Source organism: Phaenicophaeus curvirostris, chromosome 1 (genome assembly GCF_032191515.1).
Source record: "Phaenicophaeus curvirostris isolate KB17595 chromosome 1, BPBGC_Pcur_1.0, whole genome shotgun sequence".
Lineage (NCBI taxonomy): Eukaryota > Metazoa > Chordata > Aves > Cuculiformes > Cuculidae > Phaenicophaeus > Phaenicophaeus curvirostris.
Window position 1 is genome coordinate 129323463 of NC_091392.1, and position 20803 is coordinate 129344265.

Genomic DNA, 20803 nt, shown 5'->3' on the forward strand with positions numbered 1-20803 from the left:
TTTCAAGTAATAAGGAAGAGAGATAGACAGACCGTAGGCAATTAACGCTTCTGCACTCCGAACTCACAGATGTGGCTTCACTTAGGAGACTGGTGTGCTTATGTACTTGATGGGTCACTTTCAAATCAAAAAAGCAAACCACTATTAAAGGTGGGGTTTATTTTGCCTTTTTTTTAAACCCCTTATCCATGAAATTTGGCATGTTTTTTATAAAAACCACATGACATTTTTTTAAGACACCTGTTTTCTGGTTTGTGTCACATATCCACAACATCTCTGTTTTTACGTTCATGCCCCTCATTTTCCCTAAACCATTTCCTTTTTTAGTTGCCATTTTCTCTACCCTTTCCTTTTTGGTGTGTTTCTATTTGGGGATTGTTTCTCCTTCCTCCCTCTCCTCTTAAAACTATTGATGATTTTGTTCCCTCTCACTTCACCTTTAGCTTCCTTCTCCACCCACAGGGAGGCACAGTCCCTCCACCAACCTCCCACAGAATCATAGAGCTAGAGCTTCCCACTCTGGAGATCCGGGGGTGTTGCTGGATGCTCCCTCACTTGCCACCTGTTCCTATTTCCAATACAGATAAACTCGGAGCAGATACACAGGAGCCAGGAAGAGCAATGAGTAGCACCCACGACCCTTCCAGTCCCACTCGCCACTCAGGCACCACTTCCTTAGAACATCTACATCTCCAGAGTCTCCCCACCAAGAGAGGCAACTTGCTCCCCTGTTCTACATAAGAAAGAGCGGAACAGCTGATCCTCTCTTGTTGAACCTGTAAAGTTCATCTATGATTGACCAACATTTTTTCCATAGAACAGAGTAACCCGTGTGGGATCATGAAAATAGGTCAGTGGGGCTTGTATGGACAATTGAGAACACTTCAGCCTTAACAATTTTCAGTAGAAAAGAGGTTTTGGGCTAAAATTGCATTTTTAACAACCTGCAACAGAATGAAAAACAGACTGCAAACCACTCCTCAATTCCAGAAAGACAAGAGCTAAGATTAGAAAAATGAAAAAAATCATTTAATATAAGTTCCATTTACACAAACTGTCAAGAAGCAGTTACAATTGAAAGGCTGGTAAGATTTACCCCAGTTTGCACACGAGCACTCTCTGGGCTCAGCCCTTAGAGACAGACATAATTTCAAAATCTAAAAATGCAGAAATAAGTTACCCCATCAGATTACTTTTATGTCATAAGCATTTATCCTTGTACGTCCTCACTATTTTCTTCGGCCTATTCAACCTTAATTATGTCCTTACCAAGTGGGGCAAAGAAATAAGTTACATATTTGTAAACACATCAGTCCTTCCTAAACGATTCCAGAAGGCTGAAAAGCATAAAACTCCTCCATTCAAATCAGAGTGAAGACATGAATATTTTATTCAGAATAAGCTCAGTTCAATGTTCACATATATTCTGAAGAGGAACAGAACTAGAAGAAAACAGAGGATCCAATAACAGATTAGAAGCAAAGCACCCCATCTTCCCTCCTCAAAAAAATGCATTTTCTGCTTCGAAAAAATATTTTTGCAACACTTACGTTAAGAAAGCATTTCACAGTACTTTCATTGCAGTGGTAAGTGCCAGAGCATGAAGAACAGCTCAATTTTGTGTTCTCTATATTCTGCGCATAAGACATTTAGAATTTAAATTGCAATTGTTGTTACAACCCTTACTACGGTCAAAGTTATTAAATTGACTCTGCACTCAACTCAATGAAGCTGGAAACATTAGAGCTCTTGTACACTGTGCCAACAATATTCAGCAAAATGGCATGTTTTGTTGATGGTATTTGCCACTATCACTGCTCTAAAATAAAGGTCCTTCAGAACTGTCAGTTTCCTAATTTAATGTTTTGGTTGGATTAATAAATAGCACAGTAACAGGCAAGACAGCATGGTGCTACTGCAAGAGAAAAAATTACCCAAGAAAGTAGCTGAATTTTACTAAAACATGGCTAATGCAAGAGCAATGAGAGGAAGGGGTCCTGAAAATTAATTACTTAACTAAATTCACCCTGATCTCAATTCAGCATAAAAAAAGGACATTATTGTTCTAGGTTCCCCTTGTCACCTCAGCTTTCAGCCAAAAACTTAGTTAAGAAATCTGTATTTATGGTAATACAAACAACACAACCCCCTGTACAATCACATAAAACCTTGCCTTTATAAGACCTGCAGAACAGCTTACCTCAATAGATAAATGTATTTGCTAGGATTTCCTGTAAGCATTGAAAAATACAGAAGATAATGCAGCAGTCATACTTAGGTAGGTTAAATGTGGCAGGTTTTAGAATGCCCAGTTCCAAGTACCCAAAAGGGAAATTCACCTGTCTTTGGCTCACTAAGCTAAAAATATGATGTAGCTGAAGAAAGATTGCTGAAAACAGCTGGAAACAGCATTAGGGTAACTATTTGGACCTCTTTGTATCAAAATGTGTATGAAAACAAAGCAACAATCATTTCAATTCTCCAAATGCTCTTTCCTATATTATTACAGTATGGTTTTATTTGATATGTGGACTGAAATCATACAGTAATATATAAAATTTGGCTGTGGTTGAGCAAATATGAAAAACAAAGACATCAACACATGCTCAATCTTCAGAAATCTCCACACATGGCAAATAAAATGCACCAAGCCTGTAACTTCAAGGAAAGGTTGTGCTAACTGAATGAGGTAATGAAGATTTGATGAAGTAAAGGCAGTAATGACCAATCTTCTTCAAATGTATGAAAAGGCTATAAAATGTGATGCTGAACAGCAGTCTTCCTCTAGCACTAACAAAAATGAAAGGGTGCAGAAAAAGTTTGTACTGACCAAGTCTTATGATAAAAGTGCCACTTAAAACTGCTTGGGAAAATGTGTATATGAAGAAATTAAGAAGTGATACGGAAGCATGTTTTTATCACTTTCAGGAATGCTGATGCATGCCAACAGATTTGTTCCACTGTTCCTTTTCTGTGAACACTACACACACTGAGAGCAGAGGGAATGTTTTCTTGTTTGGCAGTCATCACTAGCACAGCAGAGATAAGTAGAGGTACACTTCTGACTGCAGTTAGGAAAACATCATCCGAAGTAGAAAACATTGCACTTGAAGTAAAACGCTACTTGTGTTTGCCCCTTACCAAATGTGGTACTTAACACCTCATATTTTAAAAGGGAGAAAAACCCCAAAATACTAGCCCCACCGTTACTAGCTGAAATCAGCACCTACAAAGGAGCAAATCCAGGTTACAGTATTTGCTTACAAGACAACAAAAGAAATGGTGCCTGCATTCCACACATTCTTCACTGCAGGGACAGCCACAGCAGGAGGCAAGTTTCAAAAGTGAGCGAGTACAGAAAACCTTCAGTCAAAAATTCATTTGTAAATAGTTATATGGCTGTTCTGATGAATTACAGAGATATTCAATCTGCTTCCACATCAACATGAATCTATGCTGTTTACGACAATTTGTTGTTTCACCAAAGCAAGTTCTCTGTTGTTCAACAGAACTGTTAATTAAAAGAAGTTATGCAATTCAGAAATTAAACTAAATGGGAAACAAAATGCATTTCAGAGGCATCTGCACCAATCTAACCAGACCCAGAGGCTGTCACTGCCTATAGCTGCACATTAGTAAATCTTTTTAGCAGAATCACAGACGGAAAAATGTAACCCAGTGAAATGCCAGAAGACAATGGATGCATTTTGGGGTTTTAATATTTCAGCTGAGACATGCCCCAGTACCAGAGTTACCCAAGGCTTACCCAGAGTTACCCTAGCTTACTGCTGCTTTTCAGGGTAAAAGGTGGGTGGGCGCCTTGCTGCAGGACCGCCAGGCTCCGAGCTGTGTCAGTTTTGGCCCCCTCAATGCTTGCTTCCTCATCCAGACTGTAGGAAAGATGGAAGGGAGCATGATGTGCCCCAAGAGAGCAACTGGTTCTGCAAATCACCTTTGTGAACAGTGCAGGAAAGCTCTGCAAGCCGCAGGCTCCCAGGTCTTACTCTGGGAGCTCTTGGCTTCTATCTGACTAGACAGTGGGCTAGGGAAGAAATGAAGATGTAAATCAGGTCATGTATGCATTTAAACTGATGTTTTTGTTTCTGCTTAAAACCTGCTGTTGTCCCTCCAGGAATGCATAAAACCTAGCCAAGTATTTTCTTAATGCGTACATAGGCCAAATGCCAGAGATCGTATATTCAAAAAGAAGAAATATATTGAGAGTCTATCAGTACTGTATTTTTAGAGGCTAACGTAAAGACAACATGATTAAAACAAAAAAACATAGGAAATACTTCTTTCTTAATGTATCTTAAGAAAAATCCACATATGGACATTTCAGAAGGTGGGGCCTTTCAATTATGCCCCAATTCAACAATTTAAAAGCACAGTTTCTGTGGCTAGTGCATGTTGGACATCCCAGCCATCACAGATAAATGCAGACTTGCAGGAGACGACGGGGCAACCTCAGGTCTCCCTTGCCAGGACAAGCCGAGAGAGTTGAGGTTTTCAGCTTGGAGAAGGGAAGGCTCTTGGGAGACCTTATATTGACCTTCCAGTACCTGAAGGGGCTACAGGGACAGAATTTTAGCATAAGACAGCAGCAAATATGACAGAGCAGCAGTATATGAAAAACAAACAAAACCACACACTTCCCTAAAACAGTGCCCACAACAAGGATCTGCCACAGTCTTTGGCTGAATTTGCTTGAAGAAAAAATATTTTTCTTTTCCTGACGTTTAAAAATGAAATAAGAAAAAAAATACTCCAAACCACTGACAGCTTTACAATTAAAGAACTGACACCTATAGATCAACATGACCCACAAGGAACTGAAAATAAAACTCAATAATACTGAGCACCCCTTTGGAGATGTGGGAGTAGATTATCCTCCAAACTCACAAAATCAGAATTATTTCTGAACAAGAATTAGTTGGACAAAAAATTAATGCACCAAAATGGGATTATTCTTGTTGGATATATTATTGAAAGCCATTAAAATGGTTCTTTTTACAGCTCACTGTACTGACACTAGGAAATACAACCAGGCTGGAAGGGACAGTCAGTCCAGCTGCTAGTTTTTGTGGCTCAGCTGTAGCTATTTTTGAAAACCTAGGAAGAAAGGAAGGCATAAAGAAAACAAAGCAAAAATTCAGTCAAGAATACATCACAAGAGAAAACAATAAACCTGTAGCCAGAAACACATCACGTTCAATATTTATTCCAGGCCGTATTAACCCAATAGCCAAGAAACCTAAATAGTACATTGCCACCATATTATCTATGTTGTGAATCTGTAACTGTATCCTTTGATGGCAGATCATTTTTTATACTGTCAGCAGAAATAAAAATACAGCTTGGTATTATATAACTATGCGTAATTTAATTCACGCAAGCATGCTTGTATTAGAAATGATGTGGCTAGCAGGATTGGAGAAGCGTACTCGGCATTGGCGAGGCCCACCTTGAATACTGAGCTCAGTGTTAGCCTTCTCAGTACAAGAAAGACATAGAGCTGCTGAAGCATGTCCAGAGGAGGGCAACAAAGATGGTAAAGGCTCTAGAGCATGAGTCTTATGAGGAGTGGCTGAGGGAACTGGTGTTATTTAGTCTGGAGAAAAGGAGGCTGAGCAAAGACCTTATTGCTCTCCACAACAACCTGAAAGGAGGTTGTAGTGAGGTGGGTAGCAATAGGATGAGAGGAAATGGACTCAAGTTGAACCAGGGGAGGTTTAGACTGGATATTAGGAATAATTTCTTTGCTGAAAGAGTGGTCAAGGACTGTAACAGACTGCTTAACGAAGTGGTGGAGTCACCATCCCTGGAAGTGTTCAAAAAAATGTGTAGACATGCCACTCTGGGACATGGTTTAGCAGGCACGGTGGCGTTGGGCTGACGGTTGGACTTGACCTTACAGGTCTTTTCCAACCTTAGTGATTCCATGTGCATGCACTTCCTTTTCAGCAGAGCTCTTCAGTTTAGGGTGGCAGTGCTAAATCCTTCTGCTCTCCTAGAAACTGTCTTTTTAGAAAGTGTAACAAGAACCTCCGTAAAGAGAGTGGCTCCAAAACTACAACCACTCCCTGAGGAAGATGTGTCTGTAAGTGAAAAAGTTTTCCAAACATGATAAGATTGGAATGTCTACTGAGAAGCAAGTTCAGTAGCGAAAAGGATGAAAAAAAGAATGAAAAAAAAAAAGAGATGATCAGAACAAGAGAAGAAGAAGGAAAGAAAGTAGCTGTATAAAAACATATTATCAATAGGATGTTGCAGAATAACAACTATTGTGGCTTAATGGCAGGGAAGAGCATGCACATGTTCCTTCATAGAACAAAAAAAAAAATGAAAATATGACTTCCAATGCAGGCCTTTTACTTCAACGCAGAGCAAGGTAAATACACCATGGTACTTGCGTGTGCTGGGATGGGTTGATTTAATCCCCTCCTTTTGACGATGCAGATTTATCTGAACTGGAAACCTTCTTTGGTGTAGGCTACAAATTGTTTAGCAAGTTTTTCCTTAAATTCTCCAAGGCTACAAATTCATCCTTATTCTTTCACTACGAATATTTACATTTTTGACACAAAATAAAGCAGCTCCATTAGAGGAACACAACTACAACAAATATTCAGTATTGCCACCAGGGGAAATTCACAGGAACAAAAAATTACAGGCCAGCACCCTGTGATTACAGGAGGAAGCTGAACCTCTCGAAGACTTTCCACATTTCTGCAGTTTGATAGCACACTATACTTTAGGTTTGTCAACATAAAGCCAATTTTTGTTCCAACTATGAACAGCCATAAATTTGAAAACAATATGATGAACAGTTTAGGGTGACCAAAGCTCGCTCTTTTTTTGCAAGCAATCAACTGCCTATCCTTACTTAATTGCCCCATTTCCAGTGACGAAACCCTCCAAAAAGTACTGATAGGATGGAGTCACTGTTTCCCACACTCACTACAACATTATTAAGTTGCCCAGAGGAAACCATTATGTTACTTCAAAAATAATGATGACTTTCAAAATGATCCATTTCAAAAGCAAGATGTTACTTTTCATTCACAGAATGACTCCTTTGAGAATTTATATTTTCCTTTCATTTGTGTTCCAAGAGAAACTTAAATCCAAGTTTATTTCCTTTCTCTTATACTTTTAATCTGGATTCGGAGAGGATTTGTTGCCTTAGAAAATGTGTGCTTGGCTCTGTTTAGGGTTTTATTTTGATAGATAACGAAATTAAAATTGGAGGCAACAGATCCCTGAACACGAACCTCAGTCAAAGATTGTTTCTCTGTGTAAGGCAGGAAAAAAACCCTAACACCTATGTTTATTCCTGTTGAGGTTCAGGACACAGCCACAGCAGGACTCTTGAATTCTGTCTGGTGTTTGCACAAAACAAAAGAAAAAAAAGAGTCCAATATAGCAAGAGGTGAAATTCTCTTTTCTACTCCAACATTAGAAACCAGTTAAAACACTCCTTGACACAGTGAAACCCTAGCTTTTTTCTGAAGCATAAACATGGCCATCTTTAACCTAGTCCTTGAATCAGATGATTGGTGTGCACCACATAAAGCTCTGGTCTGGTTCACGGACACTGTTAAAGAACAGCAATGCTGGGCAACTGCTGCCCTGAACAAACAGCTCTTCTTTCCACTGCCCACTGTGCAAGGCAAAATGACCACTCAAACACTAATGTGCTGAAGAGCAGGGTTTTTTCAGCTCACTCCAGCTACTATTCTACATTTTCTCAATACTATTTGACATTTTCTCAGCTACTATTCTCATTTTCCCCTCAACATGTACCCATGTCAAAAAAAATTACCCTTTCTTTTTACTCAAAGAATGGTTTCTGTGAATGTTCTCTCATGCACATGGAAGACTTCAGCATCAAAAACGGTTGCACAACAGAAATTTCATTTCTCCCACTTTAAACATTAAGGGTTTTCTTCCTGCTTCTGAACTACAAAAAATAAATGGTAATAAAAGTCAAATACATTGCAGTTACTGATGAGAATTGTCTAAACAGCCAGAGTAGTTATAAACAGTCAGTGACTACCATATGTTAAGCTTCCCATTATCGTGCCAGAAGACATTATAATCATCTTAATTACAGCAACAGTGATTTTTCTCCTCAGTGGCCATGTAACACAAGAAAGTGCAACTTCTGTTCTGTAGCATGCTACTGTCTATAGCAAAGGTGAGCATATGTGCATATCATCAAGCATTTGTGTAAACAGATCAAATTGCCAAGTATGCAGCTAACTTACATGGTCTCAAAAGAAGGAAAGAAACTTTACCTTGTGTGTTTTGTTGAAATATTTTGTTTAGGTCCAAAGAGGAAGCTCTGGAATGTGATTTCTGTGGCCTTGGAGGTGGAGTAGGGGGCTCTTCTCCCTTTTTCATGGCATCCTCTATTGATGTGCTAGAATAAGACCTAAGGAAAAAGAGGGGGGAACCAAATATTTTATTTCAGAAATTCATTTTAAACAACTACAGTGAATAGTACCTAAATATACACTGACCAGAACTCAGGTTCATGGATGAAATTCTTTGCCCTAATGGCTAAAAGTTCCCCCTTGTAACAGGACAAATTTATTTGGTGAGAGGGATCTATGCATCTGGAGAAAGGAGAAAGACATGCTTAAAGGGTTAGTATTTTTTAAGGCCTTTTATATCAGAGCTTCAGGCCTTCTTACATAACTTTAACTGTCAACAGGATAATTGTAGCAACTATTTGGAATAAACCTAAGCAAAATGCCCCCCTACACGCACTCCTTCCAGTTTCTGTTGCCTATCCCAACTACAAGGATAGTGTTTATACAAGTAGAGCTTCAGCCTACTTCTTACAAATATCCATTTTGTAATATGTAAACTATCAGAATAAATTTTTCATAGCAAACAGTCACCAAATTCCAGAAAAACTGAATGGCTCCAAAGTGACCAAAACTGGTCAAGTACATGGCTCAGCACATCTTTCCAGGCTCTTCCACATCACATTAATCCCAACGCAGTGCATTTGCTAAGAATTTTGATTTTGCTGAATAGTGTCCCATATTTTTCAGCTGTTGTTAGTTACCAGTTTTTCCGCAAGACTGAGAGCTTTATTCAAAATGAGCACTGACAGTGTAAGATGTTACACTTACTGTAACACATTATGCATGACAAGCAAGACCAAAAACACATTTGATCAGAACAGAAATAACTCCTACTAATTGGAAACTGATCCTTTTTTTGCCAAGCATGCTGTTGTTAGAAAACACCTCTTTAGTGGGACAGACATTTGGCAACACTGATCTTATGTTTCTGATGTAAACTTTAATAACAGGAGGGAAAGCAGGAATTGCTTCAAAATTTACATGCAAGACAAAAACCTCCGCTGATGCTGAATTTTTGATTTTGGTAGAGTTTTGAACTCCATAGCTTTATCATATCATACCTAACACACCCCCCAGAAAAAAATGGGAAGACTTTGAACCAGGATCTTAAGGCTTTATAATTTTACTTTCCATATTACATGGTGTATATTTTACTTGCACTAAAATCATGCAGCCTAAAAGCCTGAATTTTTTATTATTTTTTTTTTAAGATTGAGCAAGCTACTAAGCAAAGTCATGCCTGCTCCAGCAGTGCCAACACAGAGCCTGGTGACAGTTAATCACTCGTTGCAGCAGGCAGACTTTACACCTAAAAAGTCAGTTAAGAGTAAGCTTCTAAAAATCTGCACAGCTTAGGCTAGAAAGCCAGGCTCCAGAGCCAAGACCTTCTAGTCTTGAATTAGCCCCTCTGCTGGTCAGGCACAACTGAAGACAAAGACCTTTTGACGTCACAGAGCCCTCCAGGCTAGGCAGGACAAGCACAACAGAAGGTCTGAGTTCAAGGATGTGCTCATGAAGCTTCAGTCCTGACTTCTGCATTGAAGTAGTGACATACAGGCAGATGAGAGACAGTCATACATGACACAGTGGTCACATTCAAATGACTTTTTTTCAAACTCGATTAATCATTTTCTATTTTATGCATTTTTGCATAAAATACTTTTTACTCATTTTTTTGCATATTTTCAATTTATGATTCAGAACACAAAGTAAATTTAAAACAGTATGGAAACTATAAAGATTTGCCTGACAGAAAAATGGCACAAAAGGCATGGATTTCCATCTTCATTCATCAGGCTTATCATGATCCTCTCTTATTAGTAGGCTTTGACAAGCCTGTAAGGAAAGAGTGCCTGATTATACTCATCACCTAAGAAAAAGAAACAAAGCTCTCTGACCAGTGCAAAACAAACAAACAAAAAAAATGTTGGAAGGTGAATGCATGATAGGGCTATAACCAGAATGGTGAACAGCCAAAATCAACACATAATCCATTTATACACAATATTTTCTGGCACAGGTCTCCCTTTTCTTTCTTCAAAAAACCCAGTTCAGCAGGAGTAATTCTAGCACACAATAGTATAGTTCCATAAGCCCTTCCATCATACACCAACCAGCCATAGCCAAGTACCCGCCAATGAAAGGATTCACTCACCCACAACCAAGAGCTGAGCTACCAGCATTGTTTCTGTGGGAACACGCAGTGTGTCTCTCCATATGCAACCACTGTGCAGGGTCCAACAGCACGAAACTGCTGAGAACATTCCCCACAATGGGGTGGTCCTTGCTGTCCTGCCACAAAACTCTTGGGACTGGGCTGGAGGCAGTCACCACCCTGATGAGGCAGCAGGGCTGGGCAGACAAGCAAAAGTCCCAGCGCCTTATGATCACAGATCACAGGGCTCTAGGCAGTACTTATGTAGCGCCTGTAGCTTACAGTTCTCTCCTGGTAAACCTGTCTTATCTAAGCTGGACTTCCAGCACAATACCAATTTAAAAAAAAAAAAAAGGTTAAAAATTGCAACAGCTGTTCTTAGACACTTTGTGTCTAACAGCAGAGGAATCTATGTCTTCTCCTGAAATAGAAATGAAAGCAGTACCTGGATCGTGGTCTGGCTTTAAGTGCATTAGATTCCTGAGCAGCTGAAACAGAAAAAAAGAACTGCTAAAACATCATATTTTAAATAAACACCTTTAGCTGCAGAATCAGTGTTGATTAAAAATGTGAGTGTTGCGAATATGGATGTGAAAGTATGCTCATCTCATGTGAGCAAGTGGAGACTGACTTTCACTTCTCCTTTCCCTCTGTTTTTGCAGTGTGTGAATGTCCTAAGAATTCAAAAGCCCACATGCAGTCAAAATTTCACCTTTCAATCTCTTTTCCAGAATGCAGGAAGAGCAATAGGTCTGATAGCTCTGACCTGTACTCCTGGATGCAGTTGTGACAAAGCAACATAAGGAATAGGATAAACTTTGCGCAGAAAACATCTTCCACTCCTACTCCAAGTACCTATTAGTTGTCCTGCTTCACAAAGCACAAAGGTTTATGCCCCTCTTAAACACATTAGCTAATTAGTATAAATGGGCATCATCTTGCCAGCCCTAAAAAAAAAATAAGCACATCAGGTTGAAACTACTTTGTTAAAATAAGAAGTGCAAATTTATTTGCCTTAGGACTAAACACAGTTTAGAGGGTGCATTTTGTATCACTCCCATAATGACAGAGGTAATTTTGAAGCAAAGCCATTCATTAGCTAATTAGTATAAATGGGCATCATCTTGCCAGCCCTAAAAAAAAAAAAACTAAGCACATCAGGTTGAAACTACTTTGACGTTTGGAAGGAAAGATACTTGAAGGTACGAAGCTTTACCAGTCAAGTGTTGATCAAACACATTTCTATAAATGTAAAAATTTGTTTCTTTTATTTGGATGAATTCCAAATATCCTACCACATTACAGATTTTATGTGACAGAAAAACAATAGTGCTGACTTATCTTCTCTGGGTAATTCCTCAAGGCTCTTCCTTGGTTTACAACCTTTTTGTGACTTTTCTGTTACTCTCCTTGCTAACATCAGATAATTTGGAGAAAACACAGGTGTTATGTCTGCTTTCAAGTCAGATATTTATCATCAGCTACTAGAGAGCACTACCTGAGAATACGACAGATCCTCGAAAACACAGAGCAGGAGCTATCTGCGGTATCATCTGGCAAACACTGACTTTATAATGGTTTGCATTGTACTACTGCACAGATGCTCCACAGGAGGCTCTAGGCTTACAGAAGACAAGTAGCAGCATATGGCACTTGTATAGCCACACACTATTTCTTCATGAAACAAACTGCTTTTAGGGTCATACAGTGCTAGTTGGTGCATTGGACAGAATAAACCCAAATGCAGCTGGCAGCGAAACCAATGATCACTTATAAACCCAGTTCTAGTAGATAATTGTCACCACCAAACTGTCTCACAGTAAGTCCAGATTTCTGTGCAACAAACTCTTCTCAGCAACTAAAGGAGGGAGAGGGAATTATTATTAAAATATGCAGTGGTGATAATCTTCCTCTCTCTCTGTATCAAACTCCCAGAGAACACAACTTCAGACGCTGCTTCCCTACAGACATATGACCTGATTTTTCCCATGTTGAAATTGCTGATTATTAAATTAACATGCACAATTATTAAATATAGGCCACTTAGAAATAGGAAGTATACTTCCTTTCCAAGCCAAGCCATACTTAAGAACCTTCAAATTTTCCTTCTTTTATGGTGACCGTGATTCTGTTTATACTTGTTTTAGAAAGCCTTTTGTCTAAAAACATGCAGGTAAAATTGATATTCAAGCCCTTCAAGGACCTCTTGTTGAGGTAAACAGGAAAGCACACAAGGAAGAGAGAAGCCTGAAATGCCTACTAATAAAAAAAAATACCAACAGAATACTACTGCCAAGGATTTTTTTTTAAGCTTTTGAAAAATCAGGAAATTCAAGGCTACAAATCCACAATACCCAGACTTAGCTTTACCTTTCGGAAGAAGTAGTAAAATATAAAGAAATATTATAAACTGGCCAGATATAAAGGAGATGCTGAGCATATGAAATTTTTTACTGATTTCAAATTTCTAGTCTTTTTGATGGCAAAGAAACCTGTCCCAGTAGAGGCATACAGCAGATTCCTGAATTTACATAAACAGCCCAAGCAAATAACCAAAGGAGGATGCAAGATTTCTCCCACTTCATCTTAACCAAGTTTTCATCCTGAAGGTTAATTATTACAACGACCTTTCAGAAAGGTGATCAGTTGTGAAATAACCACTCAATTACCATGTTGTACCTAGCCCACTGCATAGATAAATATTTTTACTTCTAACATTGATTGTATCATGCAACCTGAGAATGTGCCCACTCAAATCCTCAAAGTGCAGCCCAGCAAGGGTGAACCCCTACAGTGAAAGGAGTCATGGTAATGGGGTGATGTTCTGCCACTGTCTCCCTTGGAATACAAACACAGCAATGCTGCTGGAGAAGCACAGCAGCATTGGGAAGACCTCCCTGACTAGGAGACAGAGGACATGGGGAAAAGAGGTTGGTCGCAAAGGAGATGCACAGGTGAGAGTAGTTTTTTCTTCCCTAAGTGTACCAAAGATGGAATTGATGAACTGAAAATACCTCCCCCACCTCCATGGGCGCTCCTGGGCAAAAGTCAGGGGAGAACAGAACTGCAAGTCTCACAACCACCCACCTCTTCCCCCTCAGAGGGGAGTTTAAGAGTGTTTGTGTGAAGAAGCAGCAGCAATCGTATGAGAATAGGAGCTGAAGATAGGAAATCTGGCAGCTGCCAAGATTTTGGGGAAGAAGCCAGGAAAAAAAAAAAAAAAGAGTTGGGAAATGAGGCATGCAGCTGTTGAGCAGCCATAAATAAATTGAGCTATAAGATAAAACTGCTGTGACAGACACATGGGGTCAGTTTTCTTCATTAAGGATATCTTCACAAGTAAACATTTTTATGCAAAAGAAAAAGAAAGCAAGTCCAGATTTTTGCTTGACTGGGACCAGGGAGGGTATACAAACACCCCTACTACTCCAGAAAGGAGATTAACAAAGAGAAGGTCAATGCAGGTCTGATGAACTGAACTGAATGCATGGGAAGTTTCTGGAGCAACTAAGCAATTTTGACATATGCCGTTCCAGAAATAACATTTTCCAGCTTGACAGGAACAAGGAGTGTATATTGGAGTCAGAGAAAAATCAGGGGTGGTTTCAACAAAGAAATGCCCCTCAAATCAAAACCTTTTGTCAATGTTCTGAGTGCCACAAGGTCCTTGTTTGCAAAGGCCTACCTTAAGGCCCTTGGCAAGAGACTATGAAAGCTCAGTTTTTACTAAGAAATAGAGTATTTCAGAATAGTTACTGAATACTTATTCCACACTTAAGAGCTTTTATCAGGAGGTACAATATTCATGCTCTGGCATCTCGTTTGTAGTACAGAAAACCAAAATTCAGACTTCTTACAAAATGCTTTGTTAAAAACATTTCCCACAAATGATGAATGCGCGTACACTAAAAACAAGGGAAAAATGCAAGAAAACCTTTTGACAACCTGAAGCACTAATTAAGATTAATTTTGCAAGCAGCAATAGTCATTTTGAGCTAAAAGCTATTTTCAGCAGAAAAACAGCATGAGAGCAGAAAGATCTTAAAAAGTTAATAAAATCACATTAATTTAGGCTTACTGTTATATAAAAATATTTTATCAAAATTCTAATGGAAGTAACATCAATTATTTTCTTCTTACCTGATTTCACAGTCAAGTGCTGAAATTCCTTTGGTATCATTTTGAGACCAGTGCTTACTTTAAGAGCTTAATAAAACAAAACAGAACAACGGGAATTACCTTAAGTATGTGCAGATAAAATCTACAGGTATTAGCTCTGAAACAGGAGCATCAAAACCAGTATTAGAACATCTAATAATGCTAAACATACTTGAAAAGAAAATTAGGCAAAAAACTTTAGAACACCCAAGTACTCAAAAAAGTAACAATTTCTAAGAGTACAAAAGTTAAGAACCCAAAGGCCTATGCCTAAATTGCCAAATAATCTCAAATTTTGAGAACTGGGAGGTCTGAGTGCCTAAAACCAAGGACTACTTCCCTTTCAGAGATGACTGCTCTCAGAGACAAGCCAGCGACACCTGGAAGAGCCAGGACTCATGTCTCCCAGATCACAAATCTGAAAAGCCAGGGCACACAGGAGACTGGCTGCCTCTGGCAACTGAAACCTCACCAGCCACAGGAAACACCAACAGAACCAGAGTTAAAATTCAGGAATTCACAATTTTTGTGCTTATTCCTTTTCCACCAATGCCTACACATCCTTTATTAATGACTTTCTTAAGGCATTATTGTATTTTAACATACTGTATTACACTGTACTATAAATGATCATCTGGAATGAAATCTCTTTATCAAATAAAACACGTGGAAAAAGCAGCTCTTAAGATCCAGATGTATTTGCTTTATCTTCTGTATTTAACTATATTATAACCTGACCAAGGGGAGCTAATACATTTTTGAAAATGCAAGAAAAACTTGCTTCTACAGTCCTAAACTATGGGTTCTTTACTTCATTTACATTTGCCAGAACAGCAAGAAAATGTAGAACAAGAGCATTTGTTCTTTGATTGAAAAGGTAGGAATGTTGTCATGAATATAGCAAATCTTCAGCCCTGAAGGACTACATGCACCAAACCAGCTTCCCATCTTACTTAATGTCAGCTAGAAAAAGCAAAGCACAAGATCTTCACCTAAATAGGGCAGGCAAAAAAGATCCCCTTAGTAAAAAGCAAATTTCCCCTATACATTTCACACCAATAACCTTCAAGGTTCAAGCCCTGCTCTGGTTCATTATGAATTTTACAACACCACAAACCTTGTCAACAAAACATTTATTTCTTGGAATATGCCAACTTGTCAAAATGTCAACTCTGACAGCATTTCTTTGTATAAGGGACACTGGGATCTGCCAAACTCAGTCACACCTGAGTATAAAAGGTGACCCAGGAATGTGGACTACCTGGTCTCACAGCTCTGATGCAACTTTAACACATGGACAGCTGGGAAGTCATGACTTTTTTTTTTTTTTTCAGTTAATGTATAACTCACTGCTGTGAGAATCAGGCAACAAAATACCCACAACTGTTTTGTTTCCACAGCAGGGACAGCAAATGAGAACTTGAAAATCTGAGAAAAGGGAAAGAATGACTGTGTGATGATCCAGTGCTGACTCTGGAAGCCCTAGATGCTACTGAGTGGAAAAAGATCACTTCAATTTCACATGGGCTGCTGCTGATGGATTTCAAGTGAAATAAATGAATTGAGTATTTGCAATCCAATTTGTCCAAAGCTTTTGTTTTGCAAGAAAATAGCGAGTTGTTTTGTTTTGGTTTTTTTAATAGGAATAAAAACTAATTCTAAAATTGCTATTTCAGGCAAAAAGGGAAATCCAAAATTTGGCACAACGTGGTCTTTCCTCTTAAGAAATTCCTGATAACAACAATTATAACTTTGCTAAAATAAGAAGTGCAACTTTAATTGCCTTAGGACTAAACACGCTCTAGAGGGCACATTTTGCATCACTGCCATAATGACAGAGGTAATTTTGAAGCAAAGCCATTCATTTATTTGCCTTCAAGTCAGCTGCTGTCAATGAGGTTCCTTAAATCTACAGCAACACAGAGCCAGCTTAGAAATTAAGCAAACCATTGCTGCTGGTAAAAAATATATGGGATTACTAAAAATGCATAGAATTTAACCCATAATGGGAAAAAAAAAAAAAAAGTTATTTATTCAACTACCTTGTTTGTCATCTTTCTTTCCATCTTGTAACAAGGCAGAGTTATCAGGTATCTCTTCAGCTGATGTCTTCTTAAAGAAAGAAGGATTTATTTATTAAACTGATTGGTATAGCTCACACATTTCCACAGTCAAACATTTAAGAATTCTGACCAATGCAAATAAAGGCGAAATTCTCTCTTGCATCACAACTTGTTTTGTCAGACAAAGAAGCATAGGGGACCTACAGAAAGACACTAATTCTGCTTTTCAAGGCACAGCAGTTCAATACCTGCAATTAGTTAGAGAAGCACTTCAACACTGAATCACAAGAAGCTATAGACTAGTTACACAAGGACAAACTTCTCAACAGAGCAATGTCATTCTGTGTTTTCTTTCCTCTTTGGGTGCAACATTCCTCTTAGGGTTGAGGAAACCTTCTCCAGTCCGTTCACCAGAGTTATGGTTTCCATCAGAACAGTCTTTTTATGCAGAACTCCAGCTGTACCGCAGAGCCCTATAGACATTTAAAGTCTGTGGTTAATAACCTAATACTGTGGCTCATCCTTGAACTACTCTTTTCTTTCACCATGCAGTCACTGAGATAGGGAAACCAAATTTCATTAGCACATCTGTTGGAGGCCTGTTCAGGCCTCTGATAGGAAAAAAAGACAGGAACTTATTCCCAGTCTTATCCCTCAACTTTCCTTTATTTCATTGACTTATAGGCATCTGTTGCTCTTGTAACTTCTGCTGCGTAGCTCACAAGAAGGAACCAGGAACAACTTAAATTTCTGTTACATCTGTAAGAACATGGATACGCTCTGCAGCCAAAAAAAACACTAAAGCAAACATCAAAAGCCCCAAGCTTCTCTAAACATTATGTGGTGCTAGTTTTTTCCCAGGGAGCATGGAAGAGGTTGGACCCAAAACCATAGATTTTGTAGACATCTTAAAAAACCCAAACAAACCCAAAAAACCCCAAAATTAAAAATATAAAGTCAGTAATTCAAGAAGTAATTAATGTCCAGAGTAAAGGGCTATGAGATCTGTTTATCTGTTTCATAAAGTCGTGCGTGGGATTCCCTAGTGCTTCTGAGGGAGCAAAATTGGAGAAACATGGCTTGAGGACTGAAAATGTATCAACTCATCAACAGCTAGGCTGATATTCTAAAGTAGAATATTAGTTTTAGATTGAAGACCTAAATCAGTGCATGCTTGAATCAATGGAATGACTCACAAATTTAAATGAACCGTAAGCATGACACTTCTGAGGGAGTTTAAAGCAACCCCAGGTATTCATTTTATGTAGATAGTGAGTAATCTCGTGTTTTATCTTAAGCTTTTGGCAGTGAGAAATCTTGTGGAAGAGTCATAGGAATGGAGGAAAAAAAGTCCAGAACCAGAGTGAGGGACAAAATCTTGAGAAAAAGAAATAGGAAGAGAAAACTTGCTTGGTTAACAAAAATCAGTCACCCTTGTCATTCTTGAGCACAAGATTAACAGTCTTTGTGTGTTTCGTAAGTTTAACAAAGTCTAGATTCAGGTGACCTGTCTTCTGCCATTATTTTCCTTATGGATGCAGTCAAGAACTCTTTCTATTGTACTGCAGTGCTGTAGTTCAGCAGTCACAGTGAAAATGGTCATTTGAAATTAAATTAAACAGCTCAAACAAATGAAAGGTGGAAAGAGACAAAGACATGGACATAATGCATAATGTAATTGCATCAATAATACAATTTTTTAATGTAGTAATCAAATATCTGAATTGTATTTCCTTGAGTAGCCAAGCTACAAATTAAATTGTAACAGTGGATTACTGGACTTCCCATGCAGGAAAATGAGTGGGAGATGAATTACTGACCTTCCAGATTATACTCATTCAGTGTACTAATTCTGAATGTAAGAACATCAGTTGAACAACAACGAGAAAAATCAAGTAAAAATCATTCTTATATCAGTTTTGAGAAGAGATTTTATAGTTATCTTGAATAACGAAGGACCAGAATAACAAGGCCCTGAAACAAACGGAGAGCTTTGCCCTGCATGTTTAGGATCCAGACAGTGAGGAAACAGAGCAAAAGAAGTCAAACAACTATGATATAGGCAGGTAACACTACCTATGCTCAGTCAGGAGGCAATCATGGTACAGATTCTTCATTTTCAATCGAGCCATATAAAATAGCTGATTTTGCAGAACAACCTGTCACCTCTGAGAACCTAGGAATGGAGCAGAAGATCCAGCTGTTCCCCGAAGAACATCATCTGACTACAAGGCAGCACAGTAATCTGCAAGTTATTGGCAGACTGTCTCAAGGAGGAGAGCACAGAGATAAGGTAGAAGAGGTCCAACTGCTGAAAATCAAATTAAAAACTAGAAATAAAATGGGGGAATTGTTGCTTATTTGAGTTCTTTAACTTTTTGTGCCATATGGCCTCTACAGCTATCTTAGTATTACTATAATATTCCCGCTACTAAAAAGGAGAGATTTAATAAGATTATAAAATTGTATTGGCTAGGTTACTGGAATGACATTTTATTTCAAAGGAACACAAGATGACTTTGAAAGCAAGATTTCTGAGCTTTCTGGAATATATAAAAGATGTTCTAGTCTCATGGTCCCAAAGGCTGTGCTATGAAAGAGCAAAATTCCTCACAACACTGCAGTAACCAAAGACTGCTTTGCCTATCTGGGTAACCACTTGGAAAGCCAGTAACTTAACGAAAAAAAAAGTGCTCCCTAGACCACAGAGATATTGACATAGATTCAGAAGCCAAGAACTTACATAATTATATAATTATCTATATTTTTATAAAATGTAATTATAGATGTATAATTTTTTTACATATGCATATGTATTTGTATATGCGCACAAATGTGCAAGTGAAACAACCTGACACTCGAGAGTCTTGCCTACTGACAAAAAAACATCTGAACGGGGATGGGACAGTTTTTAAGCCGAAGACAAACAACTCTCTGAATACTAAATACTAATATCTTAAGCTGACGCAGTGACTTAACTCAAGTATTGAGTTGACTCCTACTGTAGTTTGGAAATGGAGTTATGTATGCACGTACATAAGTATGCTGACATTAGCAAATAAGTTTTCAGTGCAACTTGCCTTGAATTTTGCCTCTTATGCTTCTTTAGATTGCAAGCCAATACTATCTACATATACATACACACACTAATGAGGCAGATCTAAAGGGTCTATTGAGTTTTGCCACACAACCATACAGTGAAGAAGTGCTAGCACAGTGCGTCCTGTGGCATAATCTTGCAGCCCCTTGTGACACACCCTCCCAAAAAAAGGCCATATGCAAGGGACAAGGCTGCTATGCTACAGTAAAGGACCTGCCTACACTGCCAACGTATATATTCATAGTTGCAATATCCATGCACAACTTGGTGGCCATGGTTAGCCCAGCTACAGAATCTTTAAAGTTTCAGTTTTAAACTTAGTGATAAGCTCTTCTCTTTAATTTGGTTTTGCTTGCAATAGTCTTCCATTACAAGGCTGGTATGTGTTGTGATATTGCTACAATGGATCTCCATTCTTCCCTCAAAACACTCCTCCTGGCTCCTTACAATTGCTGCCCAGACTCTGAAACAGTAGTTCCTTAGACTGTGAAAAGGCTGGATATTAAAATGGAGACTGAATTGCTTAGAACAGAATATGCATATCCGTACTGTAAAAAATCTGGAATAATTTGTCTCCAAAGAAGCGAAGTACAAGGAACTGGGACAAGCCAAGACATTTTAGTTCTCAGCAACGAAACTGGAGGAAATAGAGCATGGAACAGAAGGAATACTCAAGAGCTACATGATGAGGAGTGCCTGACTAGAACAAGGTCTACACCCAAAGCCTGCCATTTTCAACCAATTCAGAATCAGGAGACATTTCACCTCAGCACTGTCCTCACGTAACCCTCTCCCTCCTGCAGCATGGACTTTGCTGGCTCCCAGCGCTGGCAGGCCAAACACAGCCCCACAGCACACGAAAAGCTAAGTTGTATTTCTCTGCAGCACAAGGCTATTATGAACACTGTTACCTGGGAAGATCTTCTGAAAAAACTTTTAGCCCTCTCCA

The 20803-nt window shown here is 38.7% G+C and overlaps 1 protein-coding gene across 1 annotated transcript in view; it reads right to left on the reverse strand.

Moving 5' to 3' along the window:
• Positions 1-20803, reverse strand: part of REPS2 (RALBP1 associated Eps domain containing 2) — a 101709-nt gene that overhangs the window by 28996 nt on the left and 51910 nt on the right. The window contains exons 11-14 of the mRNA XM_069854618.1: positions 16734-16803; positions 14674-14739; positions 10979-11021; positions 8301-8437 (exon numbers count right to left, since the gene is read on the reverse strand). Of these exons, the coding sequence (XP_069710719.1) occupies positions 8301-8437; positions 10979-11021; positions 14674-14739; positions 16734-16803 (316 nt within the window). The remainder of the gene's footprint in view (positions 1-8300; positions 8438-10978; positions 11022-14673; positions 14740-16733; positions 16804-20803) is intronic.